This window comes from Monodon monoceros, unplaced genomic scaffold, assembly GCF_005190385.1.
Source record: "Monodon monoceros isolate NGI ecotype Baffin Bay Population unplaced genomic scaffold, NGI_Narwhal_1 Super_Scaffold_18, whole genome shotgun sequence".
Lineage (NCBI taxonomy): Eukaryota > Metazoa > Chordata > Mammalia > Artiodactyla > Monodontidae > Monodon > Monodon monoceros.
In genome coordinates this window covers 115,215,034-115,236,871 of record NW_021703774.1, presented here as the reverse complement: position 1 = coordinate 115,236,871, position 21,838 = coordinate 115,215,034, and the positions used below count along the sequence as shown (strand labels likewise).

Below are 21,838 nucleotides of genomic sequence, written 5' to 3'. Positions count from 1 at the left end.
TATGTCTGGAAATGTGCTCTGTGGCCTGACATCCTTCTCAGGGTCTATAAGGATGGCAAAATCTCTAAAAAGGCCTATCAAAGAGATCCATCAAAAAACTCACAATAAAACAAAGCTCACAATACAGTGAAGAATATCCCAATTACCATATGAGTCAGAGTTACAGTAAAGTCCATAGGAGTTTAGGAGAGGAATTGAATGCCGCAGGTACAATAAGGCCAGGAACTGTGTTTGCCTTGTTCAGGGCTCCATGTCTAACGCAAATGAATTTGTTGAATAAATATTTCCTATTAGGATGGTCATCATCTAGATGGTAGCTTTTGAATGAGGTATTTAAAGATGAGTTGAATTTTGACTGCTGAAGAGAAGGGAAGACCATCCAGCTGGAGGGATGAGTTGTGAAAAAAATGCAGAGGTAGAAAGAAAAGTGGGGAATGAGGGGTGAGATTAAAAACTGCATAGAGCTGGATAAAGTCATTTACTAGATTATCCTTATGTATTATCTCATGCTTAGACTTGGTGGCGGCTTTGGAGAGATATCATTTTGTGTTTGTGTTTTTATTCCTCTATATATCATTCTTACCTGTCCTTCCCCTCCCCCAACACACAAATTTTGAATTAGGAGAAGGAGCATTGCTTATTGCTAGGGTCAGCTTGGGTTTTAGCTTTGAAACATCCTGAACAAAAATGATAACTGGGTTTGTCTACCCTGAGGTGCAGAGCTAAAAGAAAGCTCTGCAGGACTCCAGAAGTATTTCATTTGACAACATGTCTTCAGTTTCATTCATGATGAACTCCTGGATAAATCTCATTATTTTGCTTTTCCTAAATCCATAAAGACGCCACCTGAAGTGTCCCTGAAGGACACTAGAGTGCTGATTGTTAGCATGGCTGGGCTGGTGCACAAGGTCTCTGGCACTGTGTACCCTGCGGAAATGCTGTCTCAAACGCATCATTTTGCTGAGTGCCCCTGCTCAATGCCAGCACTGGTTTGTCTTCTGAGTAGGCGTGCTTCCTGGAAATTAGCCTTCAGCTGACCCCACAGTACACCACACATCACAAGTTTAGTGATGTCACTCCCATGCCCCGACTGCAGACAAGAGATGCCTGAGAAGAGGAGGAAGTTTACCGTTGAAGGGAAATGGAAAGTTTATTTTATGTCTCATCAGAGGCTCCACTGCCAGACACACGTTTCAGGGCCCAGTGTTCGGGACATGCAAATGCACACGGACACTGGAATGTGGAGAATACAAGTGGAATGTGGGACAAAAAAGAGATGGGGAGGTCAGAGTTGTATGTAATGACTTTAATTTGTTGCAAGGGAAATGTCAGGTTTCACGTGAAGGAGGATTTGGGAAAGATTAGAAGTACTGGAGCTGAATGTCCCTAAAGAATGTTGTAAAATTTCCTTTTCAAATATGATGGGCTCTCTCCTTTCTGAGATGCATTAAGTTAGCACAATCTTGCTTGAAAACAGAGGGTTAATTCAGATGCGCACTTAAGACACTATTAACATTTGTGCAGTAGCCACTGCTTCATGTCATTCAAAAATAGATAGAGCAATTCTGCAAATAAAGGGCCCGACTATACTTATTTTCTCTAATTCCTTCCTGGGCTTAGCAATATTTGGGTTTGCTGAAAATAAGAAAGCAAATAAAAAAGAAGTGTAGTTTAAAGGGGAAAACCCTTATTTAGTTATATGAGCACCTTGAATGTTTAGCAGAGCATCACTTATTCAGCAGTAATGCAGTCACCATTCTCTACATAGCTAAAGCTTTAATGACATTTTATGTAATCTCTGTTCAAAAGAAAAGCAGAAAGTGTGTGTGTGTGTGTAGCAGAAGAAACAGAAAGAAAATAAAATAAGATATTTTTGAAGTCAGTGGGTAAATATTTCATTTTAAAGCATACAGTGTCTTGATGGAATATGGTGTCTGGGGTTGGAGGAGAAATAAATATTTTGAACCTGTGTTTACTTTATTATTTATGTATTTATTTATTTGGTTGCACCAGGTCTTAGTTGCGGCTTGCGGCCTCCTTAGTTGTGGCATGCAAGCTCTTAGTTGTGGCATCTTAGTTGTGGCATGCATGTGGGATCTAGTTCCCTGACCAGGGATCGAACCCAGGCCCCCTGCCTTGGGAGCACGGAGTCTTAACCACTGCGCCACCAGGGAAGTCCCATGAACCTGTGTATACTTTAGAATTAGTTAATATCAGTATGATTTTTACAAACTCTGCTTCCTAAAATGTTACTTGAGGCAGCTCACATTCATTCAACAAATACCACTGAATACCTCATATGCTTTTCCAGTTGCCTAAATTTGTTGAAGACAGGTACAGAGTACCAAATCAGACAAAATTCATAATGACATGTACAGTGAATGTGATTATTAGTAGGAGACAATTCTCAATTTGGTCTTTTAAGTTTGTGTATATCTTGCCTTTGTTCTGGATTATCTTTTCAAGGATGTTTATAGAGTTACCAGTCTTGGAAGAGAGAGAATTCTCCTCAGGAGCAAAAGGCCAGCATGCTTAGTGCCCATTATAAAAATTTGAGTTCCCTAAACTCAGGGTTCTTCTACTAAATGCAACCCACAGTGGTGCAGGTATGTGGTTTTCAAGTTATGTTGTGAGACTGGAGTTTGGGGAATGGGTGCAGATGCCGATACTCTGCCTGGGATAATTGCTGTGAGTGTTAAATGCCCTATGCCTGTAAATTATAGTTCTATATCTCTGGTCCCAGGATCTTGGGCTTTAGCCAAGAGCCACAAACGTGTACAGATAATTTCTTAGTTTGCATGTAGGGTAAAATCTCAGGCCCTTCACAAATCTTGTCAATTACTTTGAGTATTTGCATTTTATTCAGACAAGTACTTGAGCCAAACTAGTACTTTCTCAAGGTGAAATATCTCCCCTGGATTTTAATTTTCTTGTTAAATTTAAACTGAAAAAACTCCCAGGGAAAAAAGGGTAAGGGATGTTGTAAAAGAAGGAAGAGGTAAAATGGGGTGATGGGAATACCAAAAATAGTGAAAAAAAAATGGATCAAAGAAAAGAGCAGGACATAGGTATGAAACATTTTTGTATGTTTAGACAAATGTAGTTTATTTTTAAAATTTTGGGTTCATCCAATGGCTGTGCTAATAGACATACTTTTGTTGAAAATACAGAGAGGCTAGTTTATCAGGAGAGAGGTGGTTTAATACTTTTCACCTATTTTTAAATGGCAAATGTTTATTACAATTCAAAAGTGGAGAAAACTGTAACTCATTTAAAATGTAAGCTGATAAGAGATAAAGGAAATGGCAGTTTTCCAGTGTTCTAATCATGCCATACTTATCCTAAATACTGCTGAATTCACCGCTTGGGAGGGAAGACTAATCTTATTTGTAGTATGCCATTATTTAGAATGTAACTTCTTACTATTTCTTAATTACAAAAGTGTCAGTAAAAACTGCAAACTCAGTGATCTAAATACTTGATATCTTTGAAAATCCAGATCTCTTCATCTCTTCGACAAAACAAATTTATTTATAAGATCCTATTCATTTCATTTTAATAAAAATAAAGATAAAACAAAGTGGAATGAACTGAAAAAAATAATAGCGTTAAGTCCCAAGTCATTTTTTAATGAGGATAAATATCGGATAAACATAATGCACTGTGACTGATTAAAAAATACTGTAGTAGTGATTTTTTAGAAAAAATATCATGATGGAAAGGCAGTTTTCATTTAGAAGAGAACCATCACTCTTCTTAATCAACTGAAAACAGCCACAGGGGTAATTACAGGCCACTCTTGTCGTTAAACATGGACTGCAAAATCCATCTAAATCAAGTAATCACTCTGTTGATTAAAAAATAAAAAAGACTAAGATGATCTGATATATGCCTTATAGAGAAATATAAGATGATCTGAGAATATCATATGTGGTGGTGGGATTACTAATACATGCAAAATTCTCTTCTCAAAATCTTTGAGTAGTATGCAAAATGGTAGGACAGTCTGATTTTCAATTTTATAAATTTGTGGCTGCGAACACTTTCTCACTTGGCATTCTTAGTTATCTCTTCAGAGTTGCTGTGTTTCCTTGCTTGGGGCATAGAGAGGTGAAGGATGCAAAGAAAAAAAAACATAAGCCACGAAACTTGTGATCTATTTGGGAAGTAAGGCCAAAAATAAAAGTCAAAATAAAGATTCAGGTAATAGGACAAGTTAATGTTAGAAGAAATGCCACTAGAAAGGATGTGATTAACCACCAAAGATTTTTGCAAACAGTAATTGCTGGAATTCAAGTAGGGGAAACTACAATAGACTAGGGTGCTCCAAAAAGGCATCAAAGGCCAAATGAGATTTGATTCAGCCTTGAAGGATGGTGATGGTGAAATCTGGCTGAAGTGTGCAAAGATTAAGAGATGGGGTTGGCAAACCAGTTTTGGGCTAAATCTGGCCTGGAGACTGCTTTACATACATGCAGAATCAAGAACGGATTGTACATTTTTAGATGGTTGAAAAAAATCAAATAAGAATAATATTTCATAACACTGAAAATTATATGAAATTTAAACTTCAGTGTCCATCAATAAAGTTTTATTGGCACACAGCCACTCTCCATTTGCTTATGTCTATGACTGTTTTTGTGCTACAGTGGCAGAGTTGAGTAGCTGTAACAGAGAACAAATGGCCTCAAAGTCTAAAATATTCACTATATACATCATTACTAACAAAGTTTGCTGACTCCTGATGTAAGAGATAAAGGGCAATAATGGAAAGGAATGTTGGAAGGCCTATAATACACCTGGCTCTGGAGATGAAAAGGAACCCCTGCAGGTTTTGAATATAGGAGGAAGCCAAACTGCCTCTGCTTCCTAAACACATCACCTGTGCCTGCAAATGTTTGTTAAATCAAAACAAATGAACAACAAGTTTTAGATTCCTAATCCAACTGTTACTTTATATTTGTTGCTCTTCAAAAGGATGAATGACATTTCAGCATAGGAAATGTACCTTGACTCTCTGAGGTTGTCCATCCTAAACTCACACAGGTGTGCTATGAGCAGCTCTCACTGATTTTGACATTGTTGGACATGAAACAATACCTTGTATTTTGGGGCTTTTCTAAGAGCGTATTTAGATGACACCTCCCTGGACCTTTCTTCTTTGGATTGCATGACATAATTTGTCTTCTACTTTTCCTACATAGCTCGGATATAGATACAAAAAGTGAGGGTTTGTATTGACACAAAGAATCGGCAAAAAACCCTAGCTCTCTCTAGAGCCAGATCATTAGAGAAAAAATGGTTCAGGCAAAGACACACTGCAGAAGGAGGCCAAGTGTTAACCCCCTCCTGTGGGTGTTCCCATCAGATCCACCATGGATACATTTCAGATACCAAATTTCCTCTCTAATATTTTAAGGCAGCATGTCACCAAGCCTCACTAAGGGGTGAAATCTAAGAAGAGTGTAGAGAAACACACATGGGAAGAACATCACAATAAAAAGAAAACAAACTCTGGGAAATGTGGTTAAGAAATATCAGACTCAATTAATAGTGGAGACTTCAATAGCCTTGGAGAAATCCAATACAAACCAAATTCAAATGACATGTCAGTGCTTCCAGCCATGTTTGCTTTCAGTTGATTACGTTTTTAAAAAATCTTAGGGGGAATTCTTTAATGAAACCAAATCTGGCTAAAACCTACATTCTTCTAAGTAATAAAAATTAGGTAAAAACATTAATTTCAGATTTTTCTCTTTTATTTAAAAACAGGTATCTTTTAAAACATTTTTTGGTTCATTTGCAAAAAATGTTTTTGAGAAATGATGGGAACTTTCAATGGAAAGAGTAGAGCTGAGATGAAGTTAAGGGAGAACATTAAGAGAAAATGAGAAAATATACAATAGTTTAAAAATGCAACTTAAAGTCAAACTGCATAACTTGTTTTGGAGTTAATCCCAGATAAGTATCAGTATAGTCAGGGATAATGATGAATTCTGGATTAGAACTGTGTAAAGCTTTGAAAAAGCAGTAAGCTCAAGTCTTGGGAATGCAAAATCGATGACATTTTGGAATGAGCTTGTACCCTAAATGGAGGGAAATAAAACTTAACTCACATGTCAATATATTCTCATAAATATTCACCTAGAAGGGCACAGCTACAGGATACTTGGACACTTATACAGTTACAGATACACACATGGACGTGGACAGATAGACATGTGCTTTAGGATATGAAAAAGTTCCTAGGTAAGAATTGTAACAGTGCAATGGTTTCTAGAAGAAAACCATTTCCTATCCTGGCTCAGAATGTAAAAAAATGACTTTCCCCTAACATTGTATAATGGATCTTCCAGTCACAGTCGCCTATAGAAGCATAATTTATGTAGTGGATGACAAGAAGAGTTTTATGATATCTGGAATTCATTAAAAATTTTTAGATGGGAAAAACTGAGATCCAATTAAAACCTTAATAAATGTCTCTGTGTTGAATACAAATATATTAAATTAATATGTGTGCAAGATGAAACTGGAAACGTTATGGGAGTCTGCATTTTAATTCTAGTTCTATCGGGAAGCTATTTAACTCAGAGAATTACTTGGTAATGGGACTGTTTACAATGAAGCAAAACTGAATTTAAATAGGACATTTTAGCTCATGACTTGTCATAACTCATGAGATCTCAGCCTTAAGGCATGTTAAGATCTCACTGGTGAAAGGCTGGCGAGGAAAAGGAAGACGGACCAACTAGCGCCAAGAAGACCCCTCAGGAGGCTAAGGCAGCGATAGGGCCAGTCCCCAAGGATCTTACCTTGAAGGGAAGCAAGGGCTGGCAGGATACTACATGGCAGGCCCCACCCATGTCATACTCGAGATACAGCAGTGAGAGTCTTTGGTTGGAGATAATTCTCATGGACAGAAGGTGGTAACAGCTTGGTTTTACAGGAGACCTGGATGGGATGTGCAGTGTCTGTTAAAGTAGGACCCAAGAGCTTAGGGTTTATAGATACAAGTGAGTGTACCTATCCTGTACACTCAAAAAGATAGAATGTATCTATTTTCCACAGACTTACCTACTTGCTCTAGGTTTTGTATCCTAGGATGTATCCTAGGGAGGATATATTCTTACCCTACATTTTCTGACTATCAAATCTGAGACAATAGGGGACTTTCCTGGTGGTCCAGTGGCTAAGACTCCGTGCTCCCAATGCAAGGGGCCTGGGTTCGATCCCTGGCTGGGGAACTAGATCCCCCATGCCTCAACTAAGAGTTTGCATGCCGCAACTAAAGATCCCTCATGCTGCAACTAAGACCCAATGCAGACAAATAAATAAATATTTTTAAAAAACTAAGACAATAGGCTAAATTTGAATGGTGTCAAATGGTAGAGATTAGGCCCCTCACCTACTTGGCAGCCGAGTGTAGCCATTATGATGGCAGAGGCAGAAGTCCAACTATCTGGGTTCAAATCTCTGTTCCCCGCCCTTACCACCTGAGAATGACAACATTCATACAGATGTGGTGAGGATCAAATGGGATACTGCATATAATTGCAGGGTGCCTCCGTTTTGTTATTATTATTTTTGGAAACAGGCTTTTGGCTGTAAGTCACATAACTTGAGACTTGGAAAATTATACTATGTCTCTGGGCTAGACTAAGCTATTCCTGTAGTTTGGCCAGTTTTAAAACAAATAAACAAAATCCTGGCCATACCCTCCTCCCAGCCCCCACCCACCTGCACATCAAGCTGCACCTTCATCCCCTAATAGGTTCAGAATGTGCTTTTATTACCATCTAACTGCTCTTCCCCTTCCAACTGCTGTCCAGATCAAAGTGATTGTTAATATTGTTCTGTGAAACTTCTGGTCCAGATTTATTCTAGAATTGATTGACTTTGTTTTTAGGTTGTTATAAAATATGACTATTCCTGTCTATATTTAGTTATAATTTATGGATGCTAATAAAAGAATAACATTTTGGGAAGTGTGGACATGGGTGGGTGGAAGTTTAATTGAGAGATCCATACTCAAGACTGAGGGAGCTAGTGAAACCCTCCCTGTGGTATGCCCAAGTCACAAGATGCTAAATGTTTGCCTCCTCAGTGTTTAATTTTCTGAGACACCCGAGAAGAATGGCAATCATCCTATTCATACTCTCCTACAAGTGACCTTTAGTGAACATCCCCCCAGCCCCCCCCAACCCCGTTAGGAAAAAGAGCTACCATTTTGAGAATGTTCATAGTGCCAGAGAGTGAGGTAAGTGGATTTACAAGCATTATCTTATTTAATTCTCACAAGGAATTATATATTATTAAATAAACTAAGGATTAAAGAGAGGTTAAGAAGATTGATCAAGGTCACCCAGCAAGGAAATGCTCAGCGGGGTTGCTCGCTGGATTCTGCCATGTTGTCTCCCAGACCTGCAGACTTTCTGGATGGAGAAAGAGAGCTCTGCTCACCCTTGCCCTTCCCACCTGCCACCCTGTCAGGCTCAGTCCTTCTTTCCTTAGAGCTTTGCTTCCACTTTGGTTAAGGACCTTACCACGTTATTTTATCATGTATCTCTTATCTTTCCCACTTGGCTGAACCTCAACTGATGTTAGAGACCACGGAAATCATGCTCTCATCTCCGATAGGTCCTGTAGTACTTCCATAAAGGTTTCCTCCTCCAGTTAGTGGTAGCTCAAAAAAAGATTTATTCTTCCAGTAGCAGCTCAATAAAGGTTTATTGAATTCATAAATGGATGAAATACTGACCCACTAGAGACTGAGCTAAAGTAGTGGTTTGAAATATGCAGTCATGATCAAGGAGTTCTTCCTGAAAACACAGTAGATCTCTGAAGCAGATGGTGGGGCTGGAGGAAGGAGTGGGAGAGCATAGTGTGGTCCCTCAGTGAGACTGAGAAGAGGAGCTTCCCTTGGGAGCAGGCAGTTACTCCACAGCCCAGCCTCCACCCTTTCCCGAGGTTCCTCCTGCTCTCCCAGGATTCTGCGTGTTCTCATCAAGAAAACACCAGATCTCTTGAAAGCCGAGGTTTCTGCTTTGCGGTTTGTGAGCCAATCTCATGACGCCACAGCCACCACCGGCAGCCCGCAGTGCTTTTCCTGACTCCACAGAGGCAAACTAGACTGGGCTTCCAGCAAGTGAAACCTCTTGGGTAAATATTTTGGGCCTGGTTTTTAGATTTCTCTGACAGACCAAGTGGTGGAGATCTGTGTATGTACACAGGACGGACGGTCTCTCCCTTTTTCTGCTATGTGTGTGATGTTGCTTTCGTTATAGAAATAATTCTGCTTTTCTTAGTCAGCTCTTGCTGGGGAATTGGGCTTTCCTTGTTGATTTTCACTCAACAAGGAAAGAGGGTTTGTTGAGGAGAGGTGGCGAGGACCCACAACATGTCTTCTCACAGGCCACCTGCTTCTTAGGTTGACCTCCTACATCACCCTGTGTTTTAGCATCAGAGAGTTCAGGTTGGATGGTGAAAAATGGCCTCTCTGGGTTTCCAGTCCTAATAGGAATGTGTAGATCTAACCTTGTTACTGAAGTTGCAACAAAATTCATCAAATTCTAAACTTGTTGCAGGAAAGAGCTAAGTCCTGTGCATGTGCGCGACCGCCCGTGCACACACACACACGCACACAATTTATATATTAATTATACAATTAATGTATATATGAGAATATACTATATTTTCATATACACCTATATGCTATTTACAGTATATTTATGTATACACACATTTTTTCACAAACACAGAAGCTTAAAGCAGGAAAGAGCAATGCATTATATATACACACACATACATACGTGTGTGTGTACTTACAAACAAAACATATCATACACGGTATACGGCTCACGGCATCTTTCGAGGATAGGTATTTGTATTTGTGCTCCTTTTTTTTTTTAAATTTTCAAGTACTTGGGCCTCTCACTGTTGTGGCCTCTCCCGTTGCCGGAGCACAGGCTCCGGACGCGCAGGCTCAGCGGCCATGGCTCACGGGCCCAGCCGCTCCGCGGCATGTGGGATCTTCCCGGGCCGGGGCACGAACCTATGTCCGCCGCATCAGCAAGCAGACTCTCAACCACTGCGCCACCAGGGAAGCCCGCTGTGCTCCCTTTTAATGGCAAATTATTTTTAGGTAAGGCCATCACAGAGTCTTTAAGCAGAGCGAAGGCTCTTTCCTTAAACAGCTCAGGGAGAATTTTGTTTGCTACTTTTGAAGAATCCTTTGATGTACCCAAAGCCTGTGGAGGGGTGATTCCAAACCCACTGAATTAAAAACCGTGAAGTGTCTGCTAGGAGTTCGCTGATCTGTCAGGGGAGACCGAATGGAGGAGAAGAAAAGGCCACTTTCTCTCCCCAGCGGGACCCAGATTCCTGCCTGCTGTTGAGCGACTTTATATACAATGAACTACAGAACGTTTACAGAAAAAAAAAGAGAAAAGAAAAAGTAGCAAGCACCGAGGGGCAGCCGCCGGCGCCCGGGACGGCACGTGACCTGGGGGGCGGGGTCCCGCGGGTCGCCAGCCAGTGGACGGGGCCGGGGGCGGGCCCACGACTCGGGGGGCGGGGCCTGTGCCCGCGCAGCTCTCACCGCGGTCCCCTTATTTGGATCTGCGGGAATGTGGGCTGGAGCGGTTCTGCAGCGGTACCAACCTCCAGCCTGTCGCCTGGACTGCCCCTGACCCAGGCGCCCCGCTGCTCGGCGGCAGGAGGGCCGGCGGAGCGCCATGGCCTGCATCCTGAAGGTAACGACTCGCATCTATGGCTTGGACGCGTGGTTGGGCAGCCTCCTGCTGCTAAGAGGCGTGGAGCCAGCCGCGGTCCCACGGCATCCTCATCTCAGTTGTCTTTTCCTGGCGTTGCTTTTCTTTTTGTTCGTTTGGCAAATGCATAGGGAGGGAGATTCTGAAACATGCAGCTGGCACGGCTTCTCTTCCGACCATTCCTGCTTCTCGCGCCTGCATTGAAGGAGCTGCAGACTGTTGGCTCCAGGGGAGAGCAGGGCTGTGTGCCGAATAATGGGGATGGCAGGGAGGGGAGGGGTGCGCCCGCGAGTCCCGCGGCTCTGTTGCCTGAGGCCTTTCTGGGGCCACGCAGAGAAGAGGAAAGGCTGGACATGGGTTATTGGTGCTGAGCGGTACAGCGCTTTGAATGGGGGCGAGAGTGCAGAGGGAGTTCTACCGAACATTTGATCGTATGAAGATAGAAACTTCAGAGTTTACAGGTATTCCCTTAGGAATGAGTTTTCTGTGAGATCTGCTAACTCTCTATGCTGTTAGCTCTACTTCGGAAAAGTTCACAAGAGGGTGCATTTATTAGTCGAGAATTTCAAGCCTTCCTTTTGCTTATAAATTTAAACAGACAAACCTCCCTTTTGCTCATAAACAGACAAAATTATTTCACTCCCTATCAGAGTCTGTTCAGCCACCCCTTCTTTGTTGAGTTTTCTTTCTCCAAGTGTGTTCTTAGCCTGGACTGAGCATCTTTCTGGGTTCTTGTGGCATCAGGTGGGACAACTTGGCACGAGTGCCTCACTTGAGAACTTTTTATTCCATAGGGAGTTTGTTTGTTTGTTTTTCTGACTACTGTTTCTACTCGTGCCTAACCTGACTGCATGAACCAAAAACATTCACAGCATGAAAGTTTCCTGGGCCTTGACTGGGAACGAAAGGCCTGTTTGTTCCGAGTTTGGGAGAGCCGTGTGTGACAGAGCAAAACACCAGAAATCAAGTGTTTTGGTTGTGCTATTGTGAAAGAGCATTTACTTTTCTGTAGGATGATTTGAAACCATCTACTGCTGTATTAGTTACCTGAATCCTCTTCCAACATGCCTTGGTGTTAATGATGCAAGTAAGAGACTAACCTAGTAGAGTTTGTTTCCATTTCTTAGAGTAAAGGAGATGAGGTATTTCCTGTGATTTTTCTGAACTTCCTTTGTTTGGTTTCAGAACATTTTCTGGGACATAATGGTAGCAAGATCAAGAGGAAATAATACCTTGGTATTACAATATGGGATTTTTACCTTGGAGACTCCTAGCCCAAGGACTGAAATATGAAGATGAGTCATCTCTGCTATTTATTGTGTTATTAACTGAAAGAGAAGTTGAGGAGCGTGACATTTATTGTTGGCTGTCTTCTTCCCTTTTGATTTCTCCCCTGCCTCATCTTGCACATGTTCCAAACATTTTTAATACACATCCCAAGCTACAAGTGAATCTGATCCAACCATTCCTTCCCTTTCCAGCCCCTCACACTGACCTCAGACATTTGGGGCATATCTGATTCCTCCTTTATTTTTTTCTCCGCTGAAACTAATCTGGGGTGCAGACAGGTAAACTGAAAAGAGCAAAGGCTTTGGACTCAGAAAGACCTTGGTCTGAATGCAGGCTCTGCCAAGTGCTACCTGCGTGACCTTGGATAAGCTACTTAAATGTCTCTGAGTCTCAGTTTCCTCAATATAAAATTAAAGTAATAGCACCTCAGGGTTGTAATACTCCACAGGGTTGCTGTGGATGAAATAATATAAGATATGAAAAATACTTTGTGGCACAGGCATTCAATAGGTGCTATTTTTTCCTCACATATAATAATAACTACAATTTAATTAATCTTTACTATATCCTCAGCCCGTTTCATATAATATAACTCTTGGTCTTACATCAAACCCTGTAAGGTGAGTATCATTGTTTAAAACCGCATTTTACAGATGGGGAAGCTGAGGCTCCCGAGCTTAAGAGATTTGCCCAAGGGAACAGGGTTAAGGACAGAGTGAGCCTGGACTTAGACCCAGATCTGCCAACCTTCTTTATATTTTAACTCTGTTCCCTGTACTTTCCCCGATGATGACTTTCTGAGATGCCCTAATACCGTTCAGAGTCCTTACCACCTTTGAGAAACAAAGTACCTTTGTGCAATGATGGTCTTGATGGCCTCTGGTGGGCCTTTTCCCCTTGTCTTTGAAAGGCCATGCATGGTGGAGTGGAGAGTCCAGAGACCTGGGTTCAGTGCAAGCTTTTTCTCCTGCATATGATTTTAGACAGTCACTGCAACTTGCAACCTCAATTTGCCCAAGTTGTAGAATGCCTGATAGGGTTTTGTGAGGGTAAAATGATATACTGTTGTTGTTGTTTTTAATGAAATATTTTCTGCCGTATTGGTGTTGGTATCACAAGATGCATAAGCCATTGACTCCATTCTCCACTGGCTTACAGTATAGTAAGGGGGATAGAAAAGTAAATGAATGTGTTACAATGTGAAGAATAATAGGCCTGTGGAAGGCATAACAGAAGCATGGAGGGAGAAAGCAATGAACCCTCTAATTGGATAATTAGGATAGGGTTCCTACTTATGATTTGGAGCTGTGTTTTGAAGACTGAATATGATTTACTGTGATGAAGCTTGTGTTTTAGAAGGATAACTTTTGAGTCAGGGTCAACTTTATTCTGTGGGCAAAATCTACTCTTCTCAGCAGATTTTTGAGGTAGATCTTATTATCCCGAGATACAAAGAGGTTGATTAAAGTATCATTATTGCCTAAACAATAGTGACCCTAAATAGGAATCTTTGACTAGCTAAGAAGAGGAGCCTATACCATGGCAGCAAATGGTGGTCTTTTGGGGCATACAGAATATCCCCTCAAGGTATTGTGCGTGGTAAGGGCCCATGTGTGGAGCTGGTTCTCATAACAGAATAATGATTACCTCAATAATCATTGAATTGTGGAATACATACTTACTCCACATTGCATGGGCTTTGAAGCCAGAAATATGTGGATTTTAATTATGGCTCCACCACTTACTAATTGTGTAACCATAAGCAAGTTTCTTGATTTCACTGCCTCAGTTTCTAAAATGGAGATGATCATGCATTCCTCAATGGGTTATTCTGGGGGTTAAATGGGAATATCTGCACATTAGTTAGGATAGGCTAGTTTACTGCAGAAAAAACAACCTCAAGTCTTAGTAGGTTCATTTCTCGCCATGCTCCTGGTTAGGCAGCTCTCCTGGGGAGCTGTGCCATTGTGAATAATGAAGTCAAGGGACAGTCTCTTTCCATGGGGTGTTTTAAAAGTCTTCAAAATTTGGTAGACAAGAAAGATATTTAATTTGTATTTATTTGGTTATTAGTGAAATAAAGCTTAAATTTATAGAAGTCATTTGTTTTTCTTTTATAAATTACAGATACTTTAGTATTTTATATAATAAAAGCTGTTTGTATTTTCTTTTATGATTTCTACCTTTGGTCAGCAGGTACTTTTTTGAGAACAGTATCACGTATACCTTTGACATTTAACACATATTTAGTGAATTGTATTAAGGTTTTTTTTTGGATTCAGTACTGAAATGGAAACTGAGTGAACATGTGGACACAGACACTTATTTCTGCCTTGGAGAAGATTATGGTTTTGCCAGGTTAATGATACTTAGGAACTTGAAGTAGTTAGACAGTAACACAGTAGGTGCATGACTAAGCTACTGTTATCTTCTCTACCAGTCACCTGTCCTCGTATGACATTGATCCTTTTTTTTTGCTTTTTTGGCTGGACCTTAGTTCCTGGACCAGGGGTCAAACCCGTGCCCCTGCAGTGGAAGCACGGAGTCTTAACGACTGGACCACCAGGGAAGTCCCTACATTGGTCTTGATTGATGGGAAATTTGATGAATGTTGATATCAAGTTATGGACTTGGTATCTTCTTATTTACTTTTCCCCCACTGCCCCAGATCTAATCCTTCACCATACTGCATCAATTCTGTCTCAGGAAATCTCTCAAATATGCCCATTATTCTCTATCCCTATCACCTCTGCCTTGTCTAGAGCCTAGTATTTGGTCTGTCTTTTGAAATAGCCTCCTTTCCTTCAGGCGCCTCATAATCTCACCCATCTTCCACATCACTCTCAGATTATTGTGCAGAAGTGCAGTGCTGATCAAGCCATTTGTAGGCTTAAATGCTTGTCTTGGCTCCCCAGCCCTGCAGGGTAAACGCAGCTGTTTAGCTTGGCATTCAAGTTCCTTCAGAATCTGGCCCCTGCCCACATATCTGGCCTCACCACCTACTACTCCCTTCCTCATGATCTAGACACTTACCTAAACGAATTCCAAGTCTGCAGATATAGAACCTCCTTTCGTGGCTCTGTGCCTTTGTAGTATAGCACAGGGATTGAAAGCCTGGTCTTTGATGTCAGACCAACCTGTTCCAGCAGTGAAATCTCTAAGCCTCAGTTTCCTCATCTGTGAAATGGGAGCAAAAACAGTGCCTACTTCTTAAGGTTATGAGGAATAAGTGAGCTAATTTCTACAGAACAGAACCTGACACATAATAAGTCCTTGATAATTATTAGCTATTAGTTGTAATTGTACATGCTGTTTTCTCTGCAGGAAATTCCCTCTGCTATCACTTTTCCTCCACTGAGAGTTCAATTTATCTTTCAACTCCTATTTCAGCATCACATCTGTGGTCAAGTCTTCCCCTGCCTCAGGCTTCCTCTGTGGCTCCATGGTTTGGTTCTTGTCTCTGTAGCAGCAAGTATTACCCTGTACTGTAAATAAGCTCAACTCTTTTGTTTTACTATGAACTCATATAGCACAGGGGCCTTTAGTAGGTCGATCAGCTAGCGTTTACTAAGCATATGTAAATGAATACTGTTCTTGCCCTAAGTAAGATTACAGACTCAATGAGAAGAAAGGTACACCTAGTGAGTATACGCGTAGTGGTGGTGTTGGTAGTTACCTAATTGAATCTTGGGGGCAGAAAAGGCCGTGTCTTATTCAACTTGATATCCATAGCAACTAGTCTGACTCACAGTAAAGTGTTTCCTAAATGTTGAATGTATAAATGATTTAATTTTTTTGAGATGCTACTTACAGACAACAGCCTGACCTGGTCTCCTCTAGGAGCAGCCTAATTCTTCTTAAACATGCGTGGATTTTTCACTCTAGCATAAGCAAGCAGATTAGAGTTTATCGATTAGTTTTCTCCTTAAGTTCCTTCTCAGTTTGTTTCTTTTAGATCTGTTAGGGCTTCTCATAAAATCTGGAGCCAATTTGAAATATAGAGGGAGGGAGAAGAGAGACCTGGACTGGAAAGAAGAAAGAAGAAAAGCATAAGAGTATCTTTTGTCATGATCATTTCGGTTCCCTGGGTTAATAGAAACAAAAAAAGCAAAAGCAAAACACAAACAACAGACCTCGGCATCCACACCACAATTTGTGGTTCTCAAACTATGAGGTTTCAAAGGATTGGAAAATAATATGGCTTCACTGAGACTGGAAAGCCACAGAAACTTCACAGGTACACAGATTGCAAACCTGAAACTCTACGGTAACCCCAGCAAGTAGAATAGACAAGGCACTTTGTTTAATAAATCTGCTATGACATTTCTTTCTGCTGCCCAAAGAATGCTGAAGTCTCAGTAGCTGCCCTGCCTAATTTTTGGGCTTATTGTGACTGAGCAGATGCTTTTGCAAATTCTATTAGCACACCTTGGGGAATGAGTTGCTTGTGTAAAAAGCTTTGCTTTTTGGATGAATTGAGAAGAACAGCAGCAATAACAGTTGTTCTTTATTGAACACCTAGTGTGTTCAGGCTGGGTCCTGGGCTGAGTGCTTTACATGTATCATCTCACGTAAACTTTTATTACAAATGAAGATACTGAGGTTCCGAGAAGCAAACTAACTTGCCCCAGGTCACGGTTAGTAAGTGGTGAAGGTGGGGTTGACTCAGGCTCTGGGTAGTGTTGTAGTGTGTATTTTACCTTCAGTGCCAATTCAGTGAATGTTTATAGGGGCTTTGAGTTTATTTCACCATCTTTTGAGTCTAGACAGCTTCCTAACAATCTCCTGATAGAGCTCTCTTTTAGCTGTGTTATTTTTATTTGTTCCTTCCTCAGAATTTCCTTTGTGACAGAGGAACTAGAGGATATAGAGGGGCCACAGAGACTGGGGAAATAAGAAGGTTCTAAGTCTGCCTCTAACACTAACAGCCTTTTGATCCTGGGCAAGTCACATGACCACAGCCTTCTTTCCTGAGAAACCCCCATGTCCCTTTGAAGGTGGGAGTGAAGGAGCGGAGTGATAGAGTTAGATTTACCCTTAGGCTAAGCTTCAGGGCCCCTTCAAGGCTCTGGGAAGAGGTTCTGGCATGTTTGTATTTATAATTTATATTCATTTTCTTAAAGAGACCCACAGATTATATAAGCTTCAGACTTCCCAGCCAGCATCCCCCCCTGGGGCGGTGTTGGAATCCAAAAGAGATAAAGTTCGTGAATGCACTTTGTAAAGCAGAATGCACTGTACACATGTGGCAAAACTATTATTGGTATCATTAATAATTAGATAACAGCTTGAATCAAGGAAACCTTTCTTGGGGCTGGTGGGAGAAAAAAAATTTAGATTTGAGGCAAGCAGAGGGAACCCATTAAGCTTTCCAGCAGATGACTGGGGAAAGTTATGATATCTCCTCCCCAGGAGGAACATATTCAGCTGTTTCTGAGAATTTTACACATGCTTATGCCTGAGGGTTGGGAATTGGATGAGTTCTCTATTTCCTGGATTCCGGGAAAAGTGGAGAAAGGCATTTTTCTAATTGAACAGAGTAGATTTACAAGTGTTACCAGGATCCCATTACAGAAAGCTGCAGTTAGATCCTGGTTATTAAAAGGGTCATTGTTCAATTTATGGATTATCCAGATCCTGTTGGTCCCTGGCCACTCTGATGTACACCTTTTATGTGTTTTACTGCCAATTAGCACTTCCACCAGAGCCTGGAAAGGGAGAGGAGCTAAACTCCAAATTGGTTAATTCCTTTCCTTGTTAGCAGCTTTGTCAAGGTGTGTCAGCAGGAAGGTAAAGAAAATGGCTCAAATGCGGTGAAGAGATTATCTGTGCTTTCACTGTTGTTTTCTTTCTTCCTCAACTCAAATTTAAGAGTAGGCCCTGCTTCTGATTTTAACTTGATTTAAAGTCAGTAAATCAAAGATCTTGGCCTAGGGCATCCAGGGACTTCAATAAACAGCAGCCTTGGGGTAGGTAACATTTTCAGAGAGCCTTTTGCCCACACCCCATATCTCCAGGCCTGTCTCTCATTTCCTGTGTGATGTGGAGGGGTGGAGACTCAAAGAGAGGTCCTGTACTTAAGTCATTCTAGTGTTTGTGTAAAAAAATGTGTGTTTCTCTACATATACATAGTAAATATAAGTGTGCGCCCACATTCATTCAATCATATCTTAGTATTTATTGAGGTTTGAAAACTCTCGCATGTAAAAGCCTTTTCTGGAAGGGATTTCTCTCTAATTTCAAAGGCTATTGTGTTTCCTAGGGAATTTATTAGCTGTGCATTTACCAGACACAAAATAAAAACTTTGGTCAGTTATGAAAGCTCTATCTGCATCTTGCTCTGAGAAGACCATGACCACAAGGGAACTGGAAGTAAAACGTGTGTGTCCTGCATGGGAATGAGTCATAATGTGCGATTAAAATGTGCATGTGGAGCTCATCTTAGATTTTAAGGATTGGAATGAGCAAGCAACTGTCCTGGGACAATTCTCCTCCTTGGGACAAGTGGAATACCCACCTGTGGAGAGCAGGGCTACGATTCCTGGTATTGTTGTTTGTTATTCTTGGCCCCAACCGTGTGCCTGACTAAAGAAAGAGATGTGAAGGTCTCTCTCAGTGAAGGGCTTGCCTTACCAATCAGGGAAAATGGTAACCAGGAAAGAAGGGCTGTTCTCTACGGTGTGGGCAGGAAGAGGACTGTGGCTTGCAGAGGTCAGAGCTACACAGACTCTGATTCCAGCTTTGTGATGAGTTTGAGTAATGACGATAATACTTTTATTTAATGCTCTGTAACAGTGCAGTCCAGGAGAAATACAATGGGGGCCACTTAGGTAATTTTACATTTCTAAGAGCCACATTAAAAAGAAAGCAAAAAAAAAAAATAAATAAAAAAGCAAAAAGAAGTAGGCAGAATTTACTTAATTATATATATATATATATTTTTTGTTGTTGTTGCTGTTTTTGCGGTACGCAGGCCTCTCACCGCTGTGGCCCCGCCCCGCCACGGAGCACAGGCTCCGGACGCGCAAAGCTCAGCGGCCATGGCTCACGAGCCCAGCTGCTCCGCAGCATGAGAGATCCTCCCGGACCGGGGCACGAACCCGCGTCCTCTGCATTGGCAGGCGGACTCCCAACCACTGCGCCACCAGGGAAGCCCAATAATATATTTTATTTAACACAATATATCCAAAACATTTTCGTGTCAATATGTAATCAATATCAACTTACGAATGAGCTATTTATATTCTTTTTTCACGAGTCTTCAAAATTCTGTATATATTTTGCCATTACAGCATATTTCAATTCGGATGCTAAATTTTCATCACAAATACTTGATCTCTATTTAGATTTTATAAAATGTACAGTTGAAAAAAGTAGATTCACATGTCTAAGTTGCTCCAGAGTGCTTTAAAGTTTTCCAAGAGTTGTATCGAGTATCAGGTTTTAAATGTGAATTAAAGAAAATAAAATGAAATAAAAAATGTGGTTCCTCAGTCACACCAGCCGTGTTTCAAGGGCTCGACAGCCAAATGTGGATAGTGGCTACTGTATAGGACATCGTGTTCATGCAGGTAGTCATCCTTAGCACCAGAAGAGACTGCTAAACTTAGAGGCAATGAGAACACTGTAAGGGGACCTGGGGGAAAGGATTGCCTACAGGGTAGGGATCAGAAGGGGAGGACACCTCTGTTCGTCAGACTCTTGGCACCCAAAGAAAAAGCAAATGAAGAGCAAGTAATGAGTGCCAGACCCAGGGATACACATTTGAGCCTTTGATGAGCGCTTGAGATTTCATCTGAAATGGAGTCCTAAGCTTTTCCATATTCTGAGCCTGATTGGCCCCCCAGATGTTGAGCAGCTGTGAATTCTCCCAGGAGAGTGCTGCTTTGGTCTCAGTGTGGTCATGTGAACTCCTGGAGGCTTTGAGATCAGAGACAGACTTTATACACTTTTATTTGAATAGTTCCTTTGCTCTAGGAGGGAGGTACACATATGGCAGCAATTTAGACATCCAGAATAAACCACATGTCTTCTTTCAAGTCAGGAGAGGTGATTGGAGTTCCTTTCTACAGTTTGCTTATTTATTTATTTATTTATTTTTTGCGGTACGCGGGCCTCTCACTGTTGTGGCCTCTCCCGTTGCGGAGCACAGGCTCCGGACGTGCAGGCTCAGCGGCCATGGCTCACGGGCCCAGCCGCTCTGCGGCATGTGGGATCTTCCCGGACTGGGGCACGAACCTGTGTCCCCTGCATAGGCAGGCGGACTCTTAACCACTGCGCCACCAGGGAAGCCCCAGTTTGCTTGCTTTTTGACTGTTTATTTGTGTCTATAAAGTCAGCAATATGCTAATAGATGTATGTCCAATGGTGCTTAGAGCAAATCGGTTTATAAACCTGCAGCTCTGTCTTGCTTGCCTGTCCTTCTGCATTGTACTCCTGCCCGGTTCCACCTGGTCTTCCTGAATCAGTGTTAGCATTCTTTCATGCGATGAACATTTCATTGTAATAATGACAGCAGGTACCCTTTGCCGGGTGCCTTCTCTCTGGCAGGTAGCCTGCCAGATATTTTACAGATATTTATTATCCCACAACAAGATTGCAGGATGGGTATTATTACTTTCATCTGTCAGATGAGGAAACTGGTTCATATTGCTTAACAATATGCAAGAACACCAGACCAAGGTCCGCAAACTAACAGCCCTTGGACCAAATCCGGCCTGTTGCCTGTTTTATATATATATATATATATATATATTGTGCTAGTTAAGAATGGGTTTTGCATTCTAAAATGGTTGAAAAAAATCAAAAGAAGAAGATTTAATGACGTGAAAATGTATGAAATTCCAATATCGATATCCCTAAATAAAGTTTTATTGGAATATAGCCATGTTTATTCATTTCTTAGTGTCTTTGTGTGCAGAATTGAGAAGTTGACATGTAGACTGTATGGCCTGCAAAGCCTTAAATATTTACTGTCTTCCTCTTTACAGATAAAGTGTGTTAACCCCTATGCTGAACTGTTAAGTTCTTACTGTAGACTGTAAGAGCCAGGGTCAGGGGCAGTGAGGGTACTCACGCCTGGGGCCCCATGTCATGAATGTCAGGGATATTTAGTGGGTATGGAGCCAAGCACTCCATGTGGAAGAGGAGACTGAAGCCTAGAGGGGATAAGTAATTCCCCAAAGTCACATAGTGGGACTGGAATCCGACTCCAAAGCTTGATCCCTAAGTCTGTGGCTTCTCACAGATAAGCTGACCACAATGCTGCTCAACTTGGACTGCACCAGGACCCCCTGAAGGGCTTGTTACACCAGAGATTGCTAAGCCCCACCTCCAGAGTTTATGATTTCATAGGTCTGGGCTGGGGTCCAAGAATTTGCATTTCTAACAAGCCCCCAGGTGATGCTGTTGACGCCCATCTGTGGACCAGCCACACTTCAAGTAGCCCTACCGTACTACATCCTGCTCAATAAAGAGCTACTGAGCTATGGAAGGCTTCAAACCCATGTATTCCCCAACCAAAACTAACGAGAAATTTAAGTCAAGTGCATTCTAATTACCTTTTTAAGCATTGTAATCGTTTGATTTCTGCCCCCATTGTTCTCATTAAACCCGGAGCTTTCTGATGCTATGGGACTCAGGCCACCCTGACTGTTGAAATGCATGTGCCTCTGTGCCTGGCAGCAAGGGGCTGGGTCTGAAATGAACCCATCACTGGTGGCATCCCTCTTGCGTGTCTAGAAACTCTGTTTCTTTCACATCAATTTCAAGATCAGTTT

General features: G+C 41.6%; 1 protein-coding gene across 3 annotated transcripts in view; it reads left to right on the top strand.

Moving 5' to 3' along the window:
• Window positions 1–10,551: 10,551 nt before the first annotated feature.
• The window catches only part of ST6GALNAC3 (ST6 N-acetylgalactosaminide alpha-2,6-sialyltransferase 3), a 570,510-nt gene continuing 559,223 nt past the window's right edge, over window positions 10,552–21,838 (top strand). For all 3 annotated transcript variants that reach the window (XM_029227562.1, XM_029227564.1, XM_029227563.1), the window contains exon 1: window positions 10,552–10,751. In XM_029227562.1, the coding sequence (XP_029083395.1) occupies window positions 10,734–10,751 (18 nt within the window). In that variant the 5' untranslated portion in view covers window positions 10,552–10,733. The remainder of the gene's footprint in view (window positions 10,752–21,838) is intronic.